The sequence below is a fragment of the Eublepharis macularius genome, chromosome 6 (genome assembly GCF_028583425.1).
Source record: "Eublepharis macularius isolate TG4126 chromosome 6, MPM_Emac_v1.0, whole genome shotgun sequence".
In the NCBI taxonomy this organism is placed as follows: domain Eukaryota; kingdom Metazoa; phylum Chordata; class Lepidosauria; order Squamata; family Eublepharidae; genus Eublepharis; species Eublepharis macularius.
The window spans coordinates 11,548,530-11,571,190 of record NC_072795.1 but is presented as its reverse complement, the minus strand read 5'-3'; the positions used below and the strand labels follow the sequence as shown (position 1 = coordinate 11,571,190).

General features: G+C 46.9%; 1 protein-coding gene across 1 annotated transcript in view; it reads right to left on the bottom strand.

Moving 5' to 3' along the window:
* Positions 1 to 13,866, bottom strand: part of PSMD2 (proteasome 26S subunit ubiquitin receptor, non-ATPase 2) — a 31,098-nt gene extending 17,232 nt beyond the window's left edge. Inside the window, exons 1-9 of the mRNA XM_054983062.1 lie at positions 13,697 to 13,866; positions 10,452 to 10,508; positions 9,541 to 9,705; positions 9,055 to 9,176; positions 7,437 to 7,661; positions 6,029 to 6,187; positions 4,231 to 4,375; positions 2,796 to 2,856; positions 762 to 908 (exon numbers count right to left, since the gene is read on the bottom strand). Of these exons, the coding sequence (XP_054839037.1) occupies positions 762 to 908; positions 2,796 to 2,856; positions 4,231 to 4,375; positions 6,029 to 6,187; positions 7,437 to 7,661; positions 9,055 to 9,176; positions 9,541 to 9,705; positions 10,452 to 10,508; positions 13,697 to 13,840 (1,225 nt within the window). The 5' untranslated portion in view covers positions 13,841 to 13,866. The remainder of the gene's footprint in view (positions 1 to 761; positions 909 to 2,795; positions 2,857 to 4,230; positions 4,376 to 6,028; positions 6,188 to 7,436; positions 7,662 to 9,054; positions 9,177 to 9,540; positions 9,706 to 10,451; positions 10,509 to 13,696) is intronic.
* Positions 13,867 to 22,661: the final 8,795 nt, after the last annotated feature.

Sequence of the window (22,661 nt, the reverse complement as noted above, 5' to 3'; positions counted from 1 at the left end):
CCCCCCCCCCTGAATTTTATGAGGCTCTTGTCTATGGAAGATGATACAAACAATACAGCAATTAGTCTCTGTGATGTGAGAACCTTCTTAGTAGCGCCGCCTGCTTGTGCAGGCCAAATAGATCGTGCTGCCTTGTGCACGACGTGGTGAATGTGACCAAGGGCAGCCACGTGCAGATAACAGCCAACGCTGAACGAGTCCCCACCTCTGAACTCTACATACTCATCCTGTACAGAACCTGCCTGTTTTGTCTGCACACGTTTCTGTCTGCACAGCTGATGCCCTGCATAACTCCATGGACAGAGTCTACGTGCATAAGCTTCTTTGAAGAATTAAGCAACACATGGAGATTGGGAGGGGAATGAATGGAAGAGACAAACAGGTGGCTTCCCACCCACCCCGCCCCACATCGCCCCTGCATCACATCCAGCCGGGCTCTTAATCACTCAGTTTACCGGGAAGAAGGCTATTGGCTACGTATGTACCCTGGAACACTCCCGGGTACATGCCAGCAGTAGCAACACCCCTGCATTTGTTACCATAGTCATTGCAGTAAAGGGAACAAGCTCACAGCCCCACGGCTAACTCACCAAATGAGCATGACCGAAACATGCCTCTTTTATTTCACTGGTCTCACCCACCCACCGACCCACCGCCTGCTCCCAGCCAAAGGGCCCTTATCGCAAACCAAACCCCAGCCCTACTGACTTTCCGCACCAGGCCCCTTGGAGCAGAGCAGCTGCCCCCTCGCCCCACCTCACCGTGGTCCTTGTTCTTATACAGCCACTTGTTGCCGTCGTCGGTTAGCAGCTTATCCTGCCCAAAAGCAGCGTTCACAAAACCGTTCACGAAAGACGAGGCCAGGTTCATGCGAGCTGAGTCCACCTGGGAGCCGCTGCCGCCAAACCCTGAGGGAGCAGAGCGTGCAAGAGCAAACCGGTCACGGCTGATGCATGTACCAGGCAGTCTTGTCCCAGCCTCAAGTTTCTCAAGATTTTCCGTCTCACGGCAAGAGCTACGCTTCTCTCCCGTCTAGAGTTTCTGGCAGCGGCTGATGGGAGGGAGAGCTTTTTACAAGGCGACTGCAGCCTGACAATATGCAGCCATCAAGGCCACAGCTCTAGGTGAGATCCCAAAGACCCGTTCGATTGGCGGACACACTTTTCAAGGCTCCTTCAGCCAGAGGAAAGCGTCTCTGCTAGTAGGAGACGAGAAGCGTATTTTGCCCTGCGAAAAGCACACCTGCTCATAAATGTTCAGGCTCCTTAATAAAGTGGTAAACATTAGCAGCAAGTGCTTTCCAGTTAGAGATTACATGAACTCCAACCTAGCATTATGCATCTCTTGGCTTGTCTACTGACTGCCCTTGAAAAGACGGGAATATAATATACAATGGATCGAGCTTGGCTACTAGAGCTAACTGCACACCTCATATAAACAGCAACTCTTTTTTTACATCTATAACCTGTTTTCAAGCCAAATGCTCATTTTGACCTTTAGGACTCTTGATAGTTTGGGTCTTGGATATCTACAAGAGGGTCTTCTCCCATCAACTAAAGTTTCTGGCAAGACACTGCAGGGGAAAACTATTTACTATTAACAATTATATTTTATTGCTTAACTACATACAATGGTGGTATTTACACTCCTTTTGTAGTGGTCACAAAACCACAAATCAAAAAATGGATAATGGGTACAACTAGACTATCCGTAGTAAGCTTAGCTTTCACTAAGAACAGGGCCTTTCAAGGTAGTAACTGTCTAGAGATACTTCCTCCCAAGCGAAGCTTATGGGGAGCATTCTTTCAAGAGTTCTTTTATTTATTTATTTATTTTAGTTTATTCGATTTGTATTCCGCCCTCCCCGCATCAGCAGGCCTCAGGGCAGATTCCAATTAATACAAAATATAAAATACAAATACCTTTAAAACCAATAAAACATCTTAAATACTTAAAAAAGAACACACACTATCAGCTAGTTTTTAACTTAATAATGTTGAATACTTGTATTTTACCAGTTGGTCTTAAGATGCCTTATGGAAAAACAACACAAATCCAAATCTATATACTTCGTTATGTGGTTTTATACATTAAAATCTCACTCTTGAATGCTGTGTCTTATCTCTATACTAATCTGTTTCTTCCAACTTAAAAACATGTTACTTTTTTTTAAGGAGTGAAATCCCTTTAATTTTTAGAGCGACTGAGAGCAGATAAGGCGGTCTGGTGTGCCACCATTTCAGCACAACCAGTACACAGCAAAATCAATTTGATCATCAACTGGCCAGTAACAGGGAGAAGAACTGGAAAAACACTGCTGTGGGTAACGCTGCTTTGTTAAATGAAGTGCAGTACACCATCTCATCCAGGCAAGTAGCTGAAAGACACTTTAGGTAAAGAGCCAGCAAAGGTGGGGAAATAGTTCAATTCAAATGTTGAACATTCTGGTCTCACACCAGAGATGCGCACTGCAGTTGTTAAATTTCTTAAACAGTTGTAGCTCACCACAACAGAAACCGCTCCAGAACCTTGACAATTCAGAAGCAGTTTCTAGAAAATAATGAATCACCACCCTCAAAAAAGGGGAAAGAAAAAGCCCGTTGTACACACGCATTTGTAAAGAGCACTTCAGAGGGCTGGAGCCACTGCAGACAAGGGACAAAGATTCAGGGGTGCCTGAAATCAGAACTGAACTCCACCATAAAAGCCTTTTGTGGGCCAAACCAGTATCATAAGCAAGCCAGGATGCCCTCCCACTAGACATGAACCCGACTTCACCCAATGCTTGGACTTACTGTTGTTTTCTAGATGCGTTTTATAAATGTCATCTGGCACCTTGGGCTCCATGATGTCCAGCTAGAAGGAAAAGACGGAGTTACACTTCTTCCACTGCACTCATCAGACAGCAACTCTCCCACTTCCGAGATGCAGATCTACGCAGAGAGTAGCTGCTATGGCAGCAAGTCCTCCAGCTCAGCATTCCCTTTCCAGTGTTAACAGGATGCCATAGTGAAGTTTGCTACGAGGTTTCTGGGTGTCTCTTTAAGGAACCCTGGTCAAAGTGAGCCTTGCCTGCTGCTTCCTCAAGTCTCATGACCACACTTCCGCTCGCCTGTCTGGGGCATGAGGAGTCTTACTCACTCACCTTGAGAAGCAAGCAAGCTCCTCACAGACCTTGCTTTTTCGGGACACAACAGAAATGCCTTCCTCAGCCCAGAGCCCAAGCAGGTATGAGGCACCAGAGAGGATGGCTGCTGTCAAAGAGTCAGAATTCCTGACCACCAGCTCACCAGTTCACTTCCACATCCAATTAATAACCACCCAATCCTGTTCCCTGTTATAATGCAGCAGAGGAAAGATTTGGGGGGGGGGCGGGGATGTGTGGCAGGGATGTGTGGCAGGGGAGGGGACAGCTGAGCAGGCTGCATAAAATACTTGTCCCTGAAGTTATGAACGTTGCTCTAAGCAATCTTTATCATTCTAAGGGAGAAAAAATAAAGCACAATGGACTAAACATGCCGATTTCTATGGGAGAGATTTTTAGCACACACTGATTACTCCCATTCAAATCAATGGGATTTAGCGATTAATTTTGGCTCTTTTCTATTCACAGTTTTCCTCAATGCAGAACCACGTTTCGCTATGAAAGCTTCCGTTGTTCTTTATACTCTGGAAATACAGGCCCCGGAAATGCAATGCCACCACCCAAATATTTTGCCCAGGGGAGCTTTATCACAGCTTTCTGGATCATTATGGAATTCTTTAACACTGAAGGTGCTTTACCTGCTCCATGTTGAAATACAAAGACTTGGCATGTGCCAAAGCTGCAGGCTAGCCAGACAGTCACAACTTCGCAGTTACCTACCTGTATGGCTTTGTCTTCAGCAGAAAATTTTAGTCCATAGATTTTTTTTTTCATTTTGCGGGAAGAGCAGAACCTGCCCTCCACCCACTATACTAGCTGGCCCTGCTTGCAGTAACAGAGATTCAATAAGTGAACAGGGAGACTACCTACACATACACCCCCACTTGTCACAGCACAAGGTCACTTGGTTACTAACAAAAAACATTTATTTTCAGTCGTTTCGTTGCTCTAGAGAAGTAATATCAAGCAGAGTTCTACCACACTGTTTCAAAAAACATTCTCGGGCATCTAACGCTAACCCGGCTCTTCTTTCAGCACTCATCCATTTCCCATTCACCAGCAATGGCCGCCCACAAGGGACCTACCTCCCGGGCGAGGGCCAGAAAGTTACTGTTGAGCTGGACATTGGACATGATTTCCGTGAGATCCTCGTACTCTTCTACGTCCTCGCTGAGCTCCAGGAAGACTCCGTGGCGACCCAGCATGAAGGCCATTTGCTTCTGAACAACCCTGTTCAGCAGGAAAAGAAAGACGTATGAGAACAAGAAGTGGGCTCACGGAAACTTCTTGGGCATCTTCCCACCTCTGGGCCATCAGAAAAATTTTAGCCAGCAGCAGAGTACATGCCTAGCATTCATATCCATTTAATCACTGGGTAAAAGCAATGCAGGATACAGAGATCTTTCTTTGGGTTTAGAGAACTTAGACCAGTGAGCGATGTTCTCTAAAACTTCTCAATGGCTCCCCTCCAAAACACAAAGACATTTTTCTGTAAACAAGCTTTTAATCTCCTTCGGGAATTACGAGCTTAATGGGTATTGCTTACATGCTGTTTTTTTATCTATCATTTCCATTACTGCTCCGGTTTTTTAAAAAGGAAGCAGGAATACTTAGAAGCAAACAGATGGCTCCAGTGCTGGGTTCTATTATGCAAAGAAAGGATGCTTGATTTGAAAAAAATTATCTATGCACTGGAGAATTCAGCTTTTCTTGGTGCAGGGTATACCCTGGCTCTGAATTTTGATTTAAGTGCAGAAGACATATAGCCAGTTTGGTGTAGTGGGTAAGAGCAGTGGGACTCTAATCTGGAGAACCAGGTTTGATTCCCCACTCCTCCACTTGAAGCCAGCTGGGTGACCTTGGGTCAGTCACAGCTTCTAGGAGCTCTCTCAGCCCCACCCAACTTACAGGGTGATTGTCCTGAGGATAATAATAACATACTTTGTAAACTGCTCTGAGTGAGCATTAAGTAGTCCTGAAGGGCAGTATATAAATCAAATGTTGTTGTTGTTGTTATCATCATCATTCACAAACAGCTGATGTGCTTAATAGCAACAGCCCTGCTCTGGAAGATCTTTCTTCTTCTATCCCAGATGGGCTGATTTCAGCTTTTTCCCCACAATACAAGGCGGTACCACATTTTCATAGAGAGCACTCATTCAGAATATTTGCAACACGTTTTGGCTAAAAACAATACATTTGACTATTGAGAGCCTTTTCCGAGTTAAGAGCTGCTTTTAAATGAACTCCCTGCTTAAGTTAAGTACCTCGCTGACCAGGTCAGGGTGCATTGAGTCCACTGTCCTTGGTAAGAATGCCAGCAGCCAGACTGTCCATCACAAACTGGTCCGTGGCTCTCCAGAAGACCACTGTCTACCTCCTGCCCAATCTCATCACCCTCCTACTCCTTCCAGTCTGCTCATTATCTATTGGCCCTCTCTGATACACTCTCTCTGTTCTACCATGTCACTTGCATGCCAAAACAACTCCCCGTCTCTATTCCCCCTGCCCCTTGAAAAAGTCAACCAGGAGCCAGCAGAAGATGATGAAGTGGAAAGAGCCACACTCCAATCCTTAGAACACTTTCCTGGGAGTAAGCCCCAATGAACAGACCCAAGTAGGATCCTGAGTAGACTGTCAAAAGATTGCCTCTTACTCTAGCGATTCTGAACTTGTTCTTCTTTCTGACTTGAAAAGCAAATTAAGTGTGTGGGGATTATTGTTGGAGTCCACACACCACTCCAGGCTCGTAGCATCTGCTCTAGCCTTCAGGTTTTCTTCTATTCCTCCTCCTCCTCTTCTTCTGCTCTCTTTCCTCTTCTACAACCCTCAGTTCCCCAGGCCTCAGTGGAAGCACCCAACCCAAACAAGGGCCGCACATACACATCTTTGCAGGAGATGAAGATGTTCTCCGCCAGTTCCATGTCATTCAGCATGAGAGCCAGGCGCAGGGCTTCTGGGTAACGATTGAACTTGCGGAAGATACTGAGGGCACAGCGGAGGAGGGCCGAGTTTTCAGGCTCGGGGACATAGCTAACACAGCTTCAGGAGAGACAGAGAAGAGACAAAGCTCGGTTAGGTCTAAACAAACAAATCCACACACTCAAGCCCCACTTTATCTGCACATAAGGCCCAATAGTTGGCACCAGCATAGGAAGAAGCCGGAACTCTCCCTTCCAAGTGACCTGCCTGCAGCCAATAGGCAAAGTTCACGTCAATGACATGCTGGACAGCTACTTCCGAACAGCAGCAAGAAGAGACTCACACTATACCACATGAAGAGTTCAGAGGAATTCTGCTGGATTTCTGCGGGCTCTGCAGTCCAGAAACCCAGACGGTTTTGCAACAAAAGCAATCTGCTGGCTTCCATCCACTCAGACACCTTTAGGCCGGAATTGCTGGCCAACTCTCACTTCCAAATCCCTGCCTGCTAATTCACCATGGCAGAATGACGTTCAAAGTAGGGCAGGGAATATTACTAAAGTGACACTGAGTTGGAAGAGAAGTCCTTAACCCTTAACTCTCTGTACCTAAACCACACTCCCGCATGCGCGCGCACACACATACAACTGTTTTTGCATTGCTACCAAGACTGAGAACCCCAACTAGGGAAAAGTTGCGAGAAGTCAGATGAAATAAACACTGAGCATCCTGACTCCTACGTACTAGTTTTCTTCCACAAGTCACCCCTCCCCAATGATATGCCGCCACAGAGAAGCAGCAGCAGCTACATATCTGGAAACTCAGGTGGGCAACTTACACTCAGGCTGACTCAACACAATCAATGCAGAAAGAAAGCTAGAATCGTGAACCCTGGAAGGTAAAAGCTGGCTTCGCTTCCAGATGTGCAAGCTCTCCGTCCCTTACCTGCTTTACTCCCTCCAGGACATCTCTTATCAGCCCTCTTTCTCTTTACGTTCTGCTACGTTACTATCCCTAACATCCCCCTCATTAGGATGCCTCCTTTTTCTTCCCTAGTCCTGCCCCTTACAGCAAAATATGAATCCCTTTTGCCTAATCAAAACCGAAGGGCTGTTGCCAGATGAGGCTCTTTGGCACGCTCGCTTGGAATTATTCCGAGTACACCACACTGTGGTCCGGTTTGCCAATCAGAGGAACTTAAACATGTTTCATTGTGCTATACGCTAATATTAGCATTCTTCAAGCCAGGAAACAGGGACATAGGGCCTGAACAGGCCAACTCGTTTCGCTCCAGCCTCCACCCTCATGCCCAGCACCAGTTCACACCTTCCACGTGCAGGTATGCACAAGCCTGGCACCTCTCTCTCACCTGGTCAGGTAGAGGCAGACCTTGGCATAGGCGTTGTCGTCAATATATTCCTCCAGCATGTCCATCTGCTCAATCTCCATGAGCAGGTCACAGGCCTCGTGCTCTGCGTTATGCGCCATGTTGTACGGCACGATCTCCTTCACCAGGGTCAGGAGCGTGTCCCTCTGGGTCTTGTCCGCCTCGTCTATCTCCTGCCACTCCTTGGCCACCTCACCGGCGAGGTGTCTGCCGAGACACAGGAAGGACAGACCATTACAAGAGAACCAACTGCGATAGGACAATTTAGTACAGAGGAAAGCAATGCAGGAATAACTGAGGAGGCACGGGATTATCGTAACAGGGAAAAAAAGTACTACTCAAAGGCAACAATGTCGACGAGACAGCAAATAACAACCAAGATTTCCAAGAAGGGCAAGACAGCATTTGCAGACCATGTACTGTAACCCAGGGGCCGTCGATGAATCTGCATACGTTCTACACCCAAACCCAGTTCTCTAAGAATAAAAAACGTATAATAGCACAGATGTATTTGTCCAATATTCTGCTTTCAAGAACCAGGGTTTGGGAGGTATAGTTGGGGGAGAGAAGGAAAAGCACGGAACAGCCCTTAAAGGCAGATGTTGTCCAAGGTATCCACAAGGAAGGGGGAACAAGAAGTTGTGTAAAACTATGAAGCCACCCCATCCATTAGAAATCTTTGTGTACCCTCCAGGTTCTGCATTTTCCAGATGCAAAACATGCCCATAAGTCAGAAGCTATATTTTTTTTTTAAAAAAAGGAATCTGGCCTCAAGGATGCTGGATTCTACTACACATGGAATTAACCTGGAAAGATTTTGTCTAATGAAAACCTTGGGGTGGACAATCTTTCAAGAAGTTTCCATGCTTCAAAACAAAGATCCTTGCATTTAACACTCAAAATGGCTTACAGAGAGACTGCAAAGGAACTTTTGGAGGGAGATTCAAATCAGGACAATCATAGGGCAAGGAATGATACATTCAGAGAAACAGCTGTGGCCACAGAGCGACAAGAGAGTTCTTTGCTTAAGAAAACACCAGCTACATGTAACAGACAGACTGTACAATCCTAAGCAGAGTTACTCCAGCCTAAGCTCATTGAAATCAATGGGCTTAGACTGGAGGAACTCTACTTAGGATTGCACTGTAAGTGAAAGGCATCTGAAGCAGCAGCTATGGAGACCTGCGTCAGGTTAGTGCTTGGATGAAGAACCACCCAAGAAACTTATCTTAGGCTCCCCGAAGGAAAGGCAGGACAGGAGGTGGTGGCAGCTTCAAGAGGGGATTGGATAAACATATGGAGCAGAGGTCCATCAGTGGTTATTAGCCACAAGGGATAGATGGAACTCTCTGCCTAGGGTAATGATGCTCTGTATTCTTGGTCTTGGGGCGGGGAATCAGTGGGAGGGCTTCTAGTGTCCCTTCCCCACTGGCAGACCTCCTGATGACACCTGTTTTTTTGGCCACTGTGAGACACAGTGTGTTGGACTGGATGGGCCATTGGCTTGATCCAACATGGCTTCTCTTATGTTCTTATGACATAATGTAAATCAATAAACAGTCAGAAATAGGTTCATGGATTCCAGCCACTCACTGCTTACCTGACATATTCATGCCCCCATGAGGCCAAAGGCTCCTGGGACCCTACCAGCCGATATTTCAGACACTCCCGTTCTCCACTCATCGTCATGGCCAGAACAGATATTATATCAGCTGCAAACCGCTGTGGGAGGAAAGATGTTAATTGGTCATAGGTGAGAGAAGCTGCCCTACCCTAGAGATCTTTTGGGTTAAGTTGCTTCACAGTTGCATTTCCTTATGTTGTACTTCCTCTGCAAGCTCAAGAGGCTGGTTAACGTGAACAGAACTACCTAATGTGTCTTGGGTTGAGATTTTCAGTCTCTCTCAAGCAACACCAAACCTGCTTAACTGTTAAGACCTTCCATTACAAAGCGGATTCTGCCCCTTCAAGTTTCAACCTATCTGGAATCCATGCTTGCTTTTAAGCTACCAAGACATCTGAAAGCAAGACTGAGAAAACAAACACCACCCGCTCATCATATAACTAAAGATCTCAGTTTATATACCTTGTTCTCCCCTGGAGTCATGTTCTCATAGATCTCCTTCAGCTTGCCATAATGTGGCCGGAGGAACTTCAAGGGTTTGGGCACAGAAGTCATGGAAGTTGTGGAAGACCGGATCTGCCTCCGTAGCTCCTCCAGGGCAGGCCGGTAGAGGGATGTGTCATGCTCCTGCACAAACAAATCAGCTGATATCAGACAAAAGCAGCCTCCCTCTCACACCTATCAAAACCAAAAGATCTCCTCATTTATCCAATAGTAAAGCATTCCCCTAACACGGCAAACTCCTTTGAAGCCTCACACAAGCCAACTGATCCCCACACCAAAAGGAGATGTTTACATTTACTAGCAAAGGAATGTTTTGGTTCCATCCTCCCTCTCCCCCCTTAACTTCATCTTCTCTCTCCTCCCCTCCTCCCCCCTCCTCTTCTATATTTGACCAGTTTCTGTACCATGCATCTGACGAAGAGAACTCGATTCTCGAAAGCTTATGCTACAATAAAATTGGTTAGTCTTAAAGGTGCTACTGGACTCTTTTTGATTTTGAGAACTGCATAGTCTTCACATTGCCTCCAGCATCTCAAAAACGAACCTACATTGTCATTTCAACAATAAATGCACATTTATTTAAATGCGCGCGACTAATCGTCTGCCTTTGAATCAATTCATAGACGGATCAACTAAAAATGTGTTCAGTTGTCAGCGCTAATAACTACGAGTCAGAATTCGGTACAGCTACAACCGAGCCTGCAAAGACCAGACGAGTCCTCCAAAAAGGTAACCAAGTCACCCATGCACAGCAGTTTGCAACTCCAGCGCTCTCACTGCTGTCAAGATGCTCAACAGTGCCTAGTCTGTGAGCATCGTGCTTCAGCATTAGATCGCCATGGGTTCCTGATCAAGAGCCGGGAACTCACCCCCAGGCGCTCCACAAGCATCTCCAGCTCATCCTGCAGCTGTTTGTCTTCTTCAGACTGTAATGAGGAAAAAGGTACGAAAAGTTAGAGCTCCAGGAAAACTCCAGTCAGCCCCTTTATTACCTCAATTATACTTTCAAGTGCTCTAGAACAGCATTTCCCAGCCTGTGGGTTATAAAGCCTGCAAAAGGGGGTCTCACACGTTTGCGCTTTTTATGTGCTCTATTTTGTTTTTTTACTAAGTCACCATGCCAAGCAAATTTGGACTTCTGGATCGCCACACCCAAGAAGCTGGGGACCACTGCTCTAGGCTGTGATCAGTGTTTGATAGGGGAATGCGACGTGGGGAGGGTGGATTAGGAGACAGCCAACTCCATCCCATAAGAACAGGTCCCCAGCGGGCAGGCCAAACATCTGGTCAAACATTTATGGAAAATGAGGAAAGGAATGGGCTGCAATGAAAAAAATGGTATTATCGCTATGCTGAATGGGCCAGTAGGGGCACAGAGGAAAAGAAATCAAGCACTGGGATCAACGTATTCAAAGCTCTACATATGGGCAAAGGGGAAGAGAGCTGGCTTTGCAATAACATCGCTGCCTTTATGGGACTTTATTATACATGGTTTTTATTTTTATTTTTCTTGAGCTGCTTAAAGGACCTATCATAGTGGAATGGCAGCATAGGCAGACAATTGGTTGAACAAATACAGAACAGCAAAGGCATCATAATTATTTATAGCAGTGCTTGACAATTCCCCCTTATCCCACACTGGCTCAAAGTGCCAAGGGGGTGGCAACGCGTGACTCACCATCCGTGGCTGTCGTACGGCTGAGTGTGTTGGGTTGGGGAAAGCAACGGTGAACTACCCTGTAAAAACTTCACTGTGGGACTCTGCGGATCTCCCTCGACGCGCTATAGGACAGAAAGGCCTGGAGGGGGACGATCTACGGAGTAGCCGAGGGTCGGACGCGACTGTGTGGCTTGGATCGGATCGGGCTTGACAATTTCCAGGCACCAGGTCACAACAGTGCCTGGAAATTTCATTGTGGCACCTAGTATTTTTTGTGGTGGCCACAGTTAGAAAATATGGTCATATGTAACTCTGAAATATGAGTCTCCTGGCTAAATTTTTGAGCTGTTTTCTGAAGCCAAAGAAACTTTGTGAAGGCCTGATTTATAGCAATTTCAGACAGAATTTTGCCATCTACACAAGTAGGAACCAGGTTATACCACACCGTATATAACTCGAAGGTGCTGCCAAAAGAGTAAGTATTGGTTTCGAAAGACATCTCTTTGTTTTGTATCCCATACAGAGCTGCACAGACACATAAAGTTTTTACTAATAGAAACATTTTCTATTTTCTTCCCGAGATCACCAGCACAGTTGACAGGTCATATACCTCCAGGGAGGGAAAAGTAGGCCTTGATGCTGATCTGCCCCTCGTAGCATAGTAGCGAAGAGACTGAAGCACGTCAGGAAGCTCTCACCCCTGCCATGAGCAAGCACCTCCCTCAGCTTGTCTTTCACATACAATATGGAAATAAGAATAGCAACGTGCTTCACTTGCTTATGGTAAGGCTTGTTTTGAATACTCAGGAATTATATAAAAATTTAATTATCATCACTGATAGCCCCCTTGAGCCACAAGGAAAGACAGACCATAAATATTTCAATTAAAAAACGATGTTCCTTACACACAAGGGTCGGTGCCTGGTACCCACCCATTGTAGGCTTGTAAAGAACCATGTGGCTGATCCCATGCAGAGAGTGCAAGCATAAGAGTCCTATTCCCAATTTTATCAATGGCAGAAATCCAAGGCCTCCTGTCCTAGTGTCTGACCCAACCCATCCCAAAGAAATGGCAAATACAAAGCCCAATAATGGTAACAGCCATTACCAACGATTTCTACTGCACGCTTAAGTTTGCAAAAAAAAAAATCAGTACGTGACCACATTCTTCATCTGGCAGTCCAGAAAAGCCACAGTCCAGATTGCTACCCAGTGCGTCCCTGACTAAATTAGGATGTCCAATAGCATCTCCGTCCATGTTTATCCCACCCTCCTTCCAAGGAGTTACAGAAGCATACATGATTACCCCCCTCCTCATCGTCACGCAAATCCTGCCGTGCAGATTAGGATGAGTGTGTGTAACCACCCTACAATCATCCGGTAAGCCTCATGACTGAGTGGGGATCTCGCCAGTTTTAAGTGGGTTCCCATGTTGGTCTGCCATAGAATAGCAGGATTTGAGTGCAATGGCACATTAGAGAGCAGCAAGATTTTCAGGGCAGAGGCTTTCAAGAGTCAGCAGCGCTCCCTTCTTCAGAGACCCTGAAAATCTTGTTGGTCTCAAAGGTGCCACTGCACTCAAATCCACTGCAGGCCAAAATGGCTACCTACTTGAGACTATCCCCATTTCCAGGTACTGCATTAGGCTCAGGGATCGCCACTCCTCCCTGCATCTGAAGAAGGAAGCTCTAGCTCTTGAAAGCTTACACCCTTGCAAAATCTTGTTGGTTTGATGGTGCCAATGGACTCAAATCCTGCTGTTCCATTGCAGGCCAAAACAGCTACCTACCTGAGACTATTCCCATTTCCATGGATCCCCTTAGGCTCAGGGATCTCCTCCACTCCTTGTATCTGAAGAAGAGAGCTGTGACTCTTGAAAGCTTATACCTGGGAAATCTTGCTGTTCTACTGCAGGCCAACACAGCTGCCCACCCGAAGAACTCAAAAGCATCTCCATCACTTATTTGTGACATTCTGCTGAATTGTGGCTGAGGTAAAGTGGATCAAGGTAAAAAACAGTGGCATCAGGCTAGAATTCACACCCCCGATCGGAGCGACCACCCCTGCCTGCTAAGCCCAAACGTGAAAAAGCCAGCGGCGGCGGTACAAACATTGGTTCGCTCTGCGACTGTCCCAGCTATTGATTATATTGTATTCACCTGCAGCCTGTAATCCGCCTTGGATCTCAGTGAGAAAGGCGGACTGTAAATAAATAGTAATAACACACAGCGGCACTCTGCACATGCCCAGAGGCACTCACGTCCTCCTGGCAGCCCTGAGAGGCTGGAGGGAGGAAGAGAGATCTGGGATGCGAAAGCCAGCCCTCTCCTCCTGGGTATACACTGCCACCCTAGCGCACGACCCGTCCTCCAGCGAGGCCCCGGGCAGAGGCGCCCGACGCCGGGCCCTGGCCTGGCCGTGACTCAGCGCGGCCTCTCCTCCGCCGGGCCTCACCAGCTCCTGCTCCTTGTCCGCCGCGGTGGCGTTGGGGTCCTTCTTGTCCTTGCTCCAGGGCCCCGGCGCCTTGTCCTCCCCGGCCCCCGGGGTGGCCGCTCCAGTCTGCGACCGCCGCTGAGTGCCGCCGCCACCGTCCTCCATGACGACCCGCTTCCTCTCAGAGACTCGCTGACACACTGCGCAAGCGCGCCCGCAGCTGCGGGGCGGAGCCTCGACAGACCAATCGGCGGAGAGGAAGGAAGCCGAGGGAGTGCGCGAGGGGGCGTGTGACGTCATGCGCTGGGGGCGGGCAGGAGAAGGGGGCGGCTGATTAGAATAAAGGCGGGGCCTAGAGGAGGGGCGGAGCGCTCGGCTGCGGGGCTGCAGGCGGGTAATTTTTTGACACGCGTTCTGGTGCTTGCGAAAGACTAACGTGTGCAAGACGTTACCTCGTTATGGAAATGAAAAAAGGAGATGGGGAATAAACGTATTTATTTACTTTTTTATAGTCCTCCTTTCTCCTAAGACCCAAGGTGGATTACGCAGCGTGAGTCAATACAGCCAATAGCAGAAACGTTCCATAAACAATGCAACTGGGTATGCCAATGTAAGCGAATTGACTATTCGAATACCAGCAGAATGCCAATGTAGAGCTGAAACCATGCTGAAACAGAGCATAATAAAACTGAGTTATTCAGGAGGGCTTTGTACTCAGATTGTAGGGCTGGATCATAAGAAATAGCACCTTGGTATAGCACAGGGACCACAGCCTACACTAACAGTGAAATCTGAAGCAGAGTTTCTCCAGTCTAAGCCCATTAAAATCAATGGATTTAGATTGGAGTAACTCTACTTAGGATTTCACTGTAAGGTACTGTCTGCTGATGTAGATATGCTCCTACTGGGATGTCCTGTTAATTAGTTACATTTTGTTTCAGAAAGGTTTTGCCTCTGTGTTCAGTTGTAGTGCTACCGTGCCCTATAGTATCTGTTCATTGGATATGACTGTTGATCACGGCTCATTTCGAAGGGGAACACACACAGTTCTGGCAGTTCCCCAAAGAGGTCACATGTCAGGTGGCCCCGCCCACCTGACTCAGCCATTTTGGGCCCATTTCATCCTGGATTGGGGCCGAAACGGCCTGGATCAGGCCTCTGATGGGTGGTGGATCACTCTCCCACTCAGCAGCAGCTTGATCCTGACCATTTTGAGCCCCTTTTCGGTCATTTTCAGCCTCTTTTTGCCATTTTGGGCCCAATTTCAGCCCTGAGTGGCCAGGATTGGGTCCAAAACAGCCAGGATAGGTGATGTCAGGGGTGTGGCATATGCTAATGAGTTATGCTTATGTCACACTTCCCGTGATGGCAAGGGGCATGGCATATGCTAATAGGTTATGCTAATGAGTTCCTCCAGCTCTTTTTCTACAAAATGACCCCTGTTGTTGATCATATTGTTTTTTACTCAGTGAATGTCCTAGCTGTTAATTATATTGTATTCACTTGCGCTGTGTGATCTACCTTGGATCTCAGTGAGACAGATGGGCTACAAATAAATAAATATATAAATAACCTTGACATATTAAACTATGCTGAAACTACCCACAGATTTTCTGTTTATTGAATGAGGCCAAAAACCATTGCAATAGAAGCACATGAGGAAAACATAAGTTGAGAGCAACAAACAAAATTATAATACCAAAACCACACGAAAGTGCATCAAAACACATAGCACCTTTATACATGTAAAAGAGTCTCAGCCATTAAACACAGCTCTAACCCATATTTTCTTAGCTGCCAAGGCAAACCGTGCCATTTTATAAGAGACATGCTGATCCAAATTGCAAAGAAGGAAAGTTATTTTCTGTGTCACAGGAGAAGTGATTATGCCTTTTACTATCTCAGCAAGGAGTTTATTTCTGAGCTTCTACATACAGAGGGCAGGACAAAATATAGTGTGGAAGTTCTGGCTGAAGCACCACAGATGCATAGACATGCAGTCATTGTCATTTGTGTATAACAACTGCCTAGAATACCAGAAGGTATGGTTTGAAACCGCACAGAGTTAAAGCCCTTCTAAGACTAGGGAAAGTGGTGTTGGTCAAATAAGAGGGTCTTCCATGGTGCTTTTTAACCAACTTGGATCAGGGAGAAAATGTGGAACAGAATTGCATTTCTGTTTGACATCACATCAGTCTTAAAGAGACCAGTCAAGGGGACACCCTGAAAGTCATCCACCAAGGAATAAATACGGAGGATATTGTTACAGCTAGCTGTGAAAGCAACATTGTCATTTTGCCTTAAGATTGGACTAGAAGAGGCATTCTTTTGCTTTCTACAGAACCTAAACAAGGCTCTTGGGCTCATGTTTGGCCATCAATTATAACCATTGGACTGCATTGTCCTTTGAAGAAAACTCCATATTAACACCAATGAACCGATAAAGGGACAAGCAAATAGAATTACGTCACGTACTACATCTCTGGAAGACTGGTATTATCTTCATAGGATGGAACTTTACCAGTTGAACTCCTTACTGTATTTGTATATAATTGTATATTTGGATATTTATGGGATGATCTATTGATACTTATGGGTAATATTGATTAGAAATTGCATGTTGATACTTTAGCACTTTGCACTTTAAATGCAAAAAAAAAAATTTAAAATTTAAAAATTCATATCAATTTATTCCTTTTGACTTTTGAGGTTTTTCCTTAGATATTGGTTTGTTTCCGACACGGAGGAGCCCCCTTGTCTGTTCTACAGAATCTAAACAAGACCAAGTGCAGCTGAACTCTGATGGAAGGTAACCAAGTTTAGCCCTCACCACAAGGCAAAGCTAAAATTGTGTTTGAAAAGAGAGTTTGGATTGGTTCCAGGGTCAAGATAAAACGCTCATTCCAGAATCAGATCTCTGTGCCGTATAGGAGTTGCTGGACGGCCTTACGCTGGAACAACAGTTTCAGGGCCAACTCAACCAAAAAAACTCCTTTTGAGTTGTAAAATTACAAAGCGTCCCCAGTGGTTCTCAAACTGAGGCTCTTGTTGTTGCCAACTGGGCTTTCTGTGAGAGGGTTTCACCCCAAGATACTTAGCCCAGGTCCTACATTTTTCAATGGGATTGCCACCTATTTAAATATTCAATGACAGAAACTACCCAGTAGCATCACACTTACAGCAACAAATAGTGCACAGTAGTATAGTCTTCAGTCCCTATCTCCTTACCAGTGCATCTCTTTGAAACCACCTCCTTACAGTACAGACCTCCTATCTGCATAAAAAAGCCCTCCTGAATAATGCAGTTTGATATAGTTTATGGAAAGCCAAGAGAGCAGGCATCCTCCTAAACCTCATCAGGCAGACCATTCCATAAGGTGGGGCCAACATGGACAACACAAACATGCAGAAGTTGTCGATTTGGCCCATGTGTAAGGTGGCACCTGCAGAAGGCCGTGTTCCTATGAGCAAAGCAACCATGGAAGAGAGTAGGGAGAGAGGCAGTCCTGTAGATATGAGGGACCAAGCCATGAAGACTTTGTATGGGACAGCCAAAGCTTTGAACTGAGCCTAGTAACGGATGGGGAGCCAATGGAATGACTACAGAATGGAAGTAATATGCAGGATCCACCTAGTTCCTGATAATAACCAAGCCGTGGCATTCTGCACCAGCTGGAGGATCTGAGACAGCTTTGAGGGGAGGCCTATGCAGAGTGCAGGTTCCCCAAGGTGGCTCGCAGTTGTGTGCTTAATAGCTGAATTAGCTTATACGGGAAGCAATGAGACAATTGACTTGCCACATAATGGTACATTCATGGATTTCCCCAACAGGCAAAATGGAGGTCCCCAGGCCCATTTCAGGTGAGGAAAATGGTGCAGGAGAGGAGGCAGAAGACCCTTCTCTGCATCTGCTGCAGGTGCAACCCATGCGTGCAAGAACTCAGGAGAACCTGCAACTCAGGCGCAGACTTCTCATGTGTACTATGCAGGGCCAACGCGCCCATTGAGGCAGGGCCAGCCCCCGCCTCGAGCGCTGAGGCACTGAAGGGGGCGCCGGAGGGGGCGCTGGGGGCAGAGGCGTGCACTGTGGAGCTGGCAGCGGCAGCACTGGTGGCTGAGAGGGAGGGATGGGAAGCCGCTCATGCGCTGCCCCAGCCGCCTGCCGTGCCTGGCCCACAGCTGCTGCAGCCTGCCATCCCTCCCACCCCGCACTGCAGTCACCGCCAACATACGCCCCCAGCCGGACGCAGCAGGCGCGGGCCAGGCTCAGCAGGCGTCCGGGGCAGTGTGCGGAACAACGGAGCAGAAGGGCTGGGAGGATGCACGTGCACCTCCCCAGCCACCCACCGCGCCTGATTGGGAGCGTGGGCAGCCTCTGTGCGCAGTCCCAGCCGCCAGCCAGCCAATGGGGCCGGCTGGCTGCATGATGACATCACACACAGTGACATCATCATGCAGTCCGGGGTGCGCCTAGGGGCAGCCTCGGGCACCAGAAACCCTGGCACCGCCCCTGGTACTCTGTAATGTGTAAATCAGCATCAAACTGCCTTGTGCCTGTCCTCCAGTGAGTTTGTGACTTTCAACTTCCATGTTCAGGTGTAGATTTTCTCAGCTTATTTCTTTGCCGTCACCACCCGGGTTTTACCCTCCCTTCACGTATATTATGGTCTGGCACATGGATTCTTGTCCTGCTGTTGCTTTTGCCCTTTGGCGTTGATGCTCTTGCTCACTGGCCTGTGCTCCAACCCTTGGCCGTCTGACTTGATTGATTTGTGAATTAGACCTGGCCAAGATTTTCCCTTCCTGGCTCTGGTCCTACAAAGGCCATTCATATCCTCAGTCACCTTGACAATTCCATTGTTAATCGAGCCCTGCAATAATTTATAGTTTCTTTGGACCCCGGGGACCAGGATGGTTGCCCAGAGATAGCGCCCTTAAACGCTCCGAGACGTGGGGAATTGCAGTGCAGGCAATCAAAAGTAAATTTTATATTTGTTTCATAAAACCTGCTGCCAAGAGAGTCCCTTTAACACTGTGAATTAACTTGCTAGAGTTTACAAAAAATAAAATCTGCTTTCTTAAAGCCTAAGTCTAGAGTTGCCGGCTCAAGTTTGGGAAATTCCTGGAGATTTGGGGGTGAAGCCTAGGGGGAGCAGAGTTTGGGGAGGGGAGAGATCTCAGCAGGGCATAATTCTATGGAGTCCACCCTCCAAAGCAGCTGTTTACTCCAGGGGAATTGATCTCTCTAGTCTGGAGATCAGCTGCAATTCCAGGAGATCTCCAGCTCGGACCTGGAGGTTGGCAACCTAACGCCTAATGTTTGTACTTCTCTCATGCTCGCTCACTCTTTCTTAAAATCTCCCATTCCACATTTTCAGCATTACTTTGTCCTAATGTTCATGCCACTTCCATATTCCCTACCATAGCATCCAAGTATTGTAATAATCAGAGATAATAACAACAACATTCGATTTATAAACTGCCCTTCAGGACAAAACACCCACTCAGAGCGGTTTACAAAGTATGTTATTATCCCCACAACAATCACCCTGTGAGGTGGGTGGGGCTGAGAGAGCCCTGAAAGAGCTGTGATTGACCCAAGGTCATCCAGCTGGCTTCAAGCGGAGGAGTGGGGAATCAAACCCGGTTCTCCAGATTAGAGTCCTGCCGCTCTTAACCACTACACCAAACTGGCAAGAATCAATCAGAGTGTCTTAAGACTAGAGCGTTAAAAGCCAACGTATTTCAAAATAAATTCTTCAGTTGCTTATCATGCAAGTTGTGCTACACCATTTTTATTCTAGCATATGCTTTTCTGGACGAGTCCTAGTCCATGAACGCAGGTAGTGGTGTGAGATAGTCTTTTAAGGTGCCACTAGCCTCCTGCTGAATTTGGCTAAACAGACTGCCACAGCTGCTCTGTCTAGGACACTTCTATCCTGAGCTCCCCTCAGTCCTGTCATTATATCCTTACAACAACGTTGTGAGGTGGGATTGTCTGGGAGAGTGTCATTAGCCCCAGGGCACCCAATGTGCACCAGGATATTAAGGAAAATTTGAACACAGGTCTCCGAGGGCCTAGTCCGACATGGACTGCTACTCCTCTGGAGTCTCTTAAAATAGCTACATTTTCAGGTGATTAAATTGCAGTTGGCCTCAGTCCAAAAGCTCCGCCAGTTCCCATAGCACCCTCGTTTCTATTACAGATGCAGATGCCGAACATCTTTGAAGACTAGATTGGATTGATTCAGTCCCGGCGTTGACAGTTCTTCCTGTACGTCTCCAAAAGAACATGGCATTTCAAAGAGTACATTATTTGTTCTAGAGGGGCAGCTACATTTATGTGTCAAACCCAGCGACTAAATGGTGGAAAGGCTAACTAACGCTTTATAGTCTGACGAAGATTAACAGAAAGTATCCAATCCACAAAGCATCATCAGCTCATGTCCCCTGAGTCACAAGTTTAAAAAAAAATTAGGATATAAAAACAGCACAAGGGAACTTAATGGGTATTGTTGTATTTATGATATGTGCGTACAATATGCAGATCTCGAGCATAGATTTAATGAGTCCCTTGTTGGCCATCAGCGAACTCTTTATTGTTAAGTTTTATTCCTATTTGCTGTGTGCCTCTGTTTTAAGGGCCCTGGGGGAAATCTGGGATTTTATCCTCAGGGCAGGGTGAACAGTAGAAAACAGCTCTCCTCCTACTGGCTGTGGGAAGCCACTGTGGAGAAGGAGATATCTAAAATCCCAGATGACCCCAAATGTCCTGAACATCACCCTCAATGTTTGAAGATTGCCCTCTGAAGTCACCAGTCAAACTGCAAGCTCATGCAGTACGTCCACGCAGCAGCGTCCCAGGTTCTTGGGTCAGCTGTTCTAGGCATCCATTCAAAAGGGCCTTTGTATCCTCAAAAGATGCTGCACGTGCAATTGTTCTACCCTTCGCACTATGGAAAGAGCTTTTTATTTACCTGCAGCCCCACTAGATGGCACCCATCAAGTTTCTCAGCAAGATAGGGAATTTTCCAGCAACCGCCCCAAATTCCCCCTCCTTGCTTGATTCATGCAACCATTTTAAGATTGGGGGGGGGGGTGAATGCATCTTTGATAATAACATAACATAATAACATAATCTTTGAATATTTATCATTGGGTGCATGATGAAACAAGAGATGGCTTACAGCGGGCACCACCAATGGCAGTCTACCACATCCATCCCATTGTGCCACTCTGTTGCGGGGGGGGGGGGGCTGTTGGGTACATGGCTAGCCCCACTCAGCATCCAGACCAGTAGAGATACATGGAATTCCGAAATCAAACTGGGAGCCAACCTTTCTAGCTCGATGTTCCTTCCCACACTCTGCTTCCAAACCTTGCCCTGAGCTGCACATAGAACACATATGATGAAGCTGCCGAATACTAAATCAGAGCATTGGTCCTTTGAAGTCAGTATTGCGTACTCTGGCTAGCAGTAACTCCTCAGGGTCTTAGGCAGGGCTTTTTTTCTGGGAAAAGAGGTGGTGGAACTCAGGACCGCACAATGACGTCACTTTGGTTCAGCTGGAACAAGAGACTAATTTAAACTCCCCTCTGTCTGGAGATCAGGGGGCAGGGCCACTGGCCATGTGACCATTTTCAAGAGGTGCCGGAACTCCGTTGTACTGCATTCCAGCTGAAAAAAAGCCCTGGTCTTAGGAAGAGACCGTTCATGTCACCCACTACATGATCTTTTTCATTGGAGACACCTGGGATTGAACCCAGTACTTTCGGCATGCAAAACAGGGGCTCTTCCACTGAGCCATTTCCCCTCCTCAAAAGGGAGGGTGATCACTATTAGGGATAGCCAAGTCAGTAAACATGGACACCAGCATCTGATCCCAAGGAGCTACACATCCCATGGGAGGGGAGTATTTTGTTTTCGAACCACATTGCAGCAGACAGTTTTCTGGGGCACCCTCAACTCAAGCAGCCCCCCCCCCGTACCCCTTTCCAGATTTTTCATGTTACCGCAGCAGACGCAGCAAATACTGGACAGCTGCTAGAGGCCTGTAGCGCGCTAGGTAGCCATCAAGCCAACCCATAGACAACAGGACTCCTAACTTACCCTCTTTGATTGCTTAAAGGGCCAGCCAAGAGAGTACAAAAGGGAGCTCACGATACACACTTTCAGGCAACATTTCCTCAGTGGGATTTGGGGGGAGGAGAATCCAGGAGATCCACAAGTGCTTGGACCTCCCTGTCCTTCTCCATGGTTCTGGCTGAAAACCCAGGCTGGCAAAGGCCTCTGCTGCAGAGAGGGAAGGGGTTACCCGAACCTCTCTCCCCAATCTTCTCCTCCACAACATAGAGAAGATGTGGTGGAATCTCTCCCTGGCCTGCTTTTTGGCTCTTTATATGGTGGTCGTGGAAAGTGCCATCAAATCATCGCTAACTTACGGCGACCCCTGTTGGGATTTTCAAGGCAAGAGACTAACAGAGGTGGCTTGCCATTTCCTGTTTCTGCCTAGGAACCCTGGCCTTCCTTGGAGTTCTCCCATCCAATTACTAACCAAGGCCGACCCTGCTTAGCTTCCAAGATCTGATGAGATTGGGCTTGCCTGGGCTATATAGGTCAGGGTGGCCCTTTTTTGTCTTGCTTTTAACTGATTTTGTTATGAACTGCCTCAACCACTCCTCTTGACAGGGACAGCATCAAAATACACTAAAGAGATACATATAAATAAAAGGACTAAAAACTACTGGCCATAGAACCAATCCCAGAAGAATAATAGAATGGAGATGCCGAGAAATAATAATCACAACAACTGCATGGCCAGTATATAAAAAATACTGAAGATAAAGTTGATAAGAGTGACAACTTGAAATGGCTAATGCAAAGATATTGGGGGGGGGGGGGGTGGCGGGGAAGAGAGACAGATGGGCTTATATTAGCCATACAAGAACGGGCATTAAGATTGAACTATATGAAAGCAAAAATGGA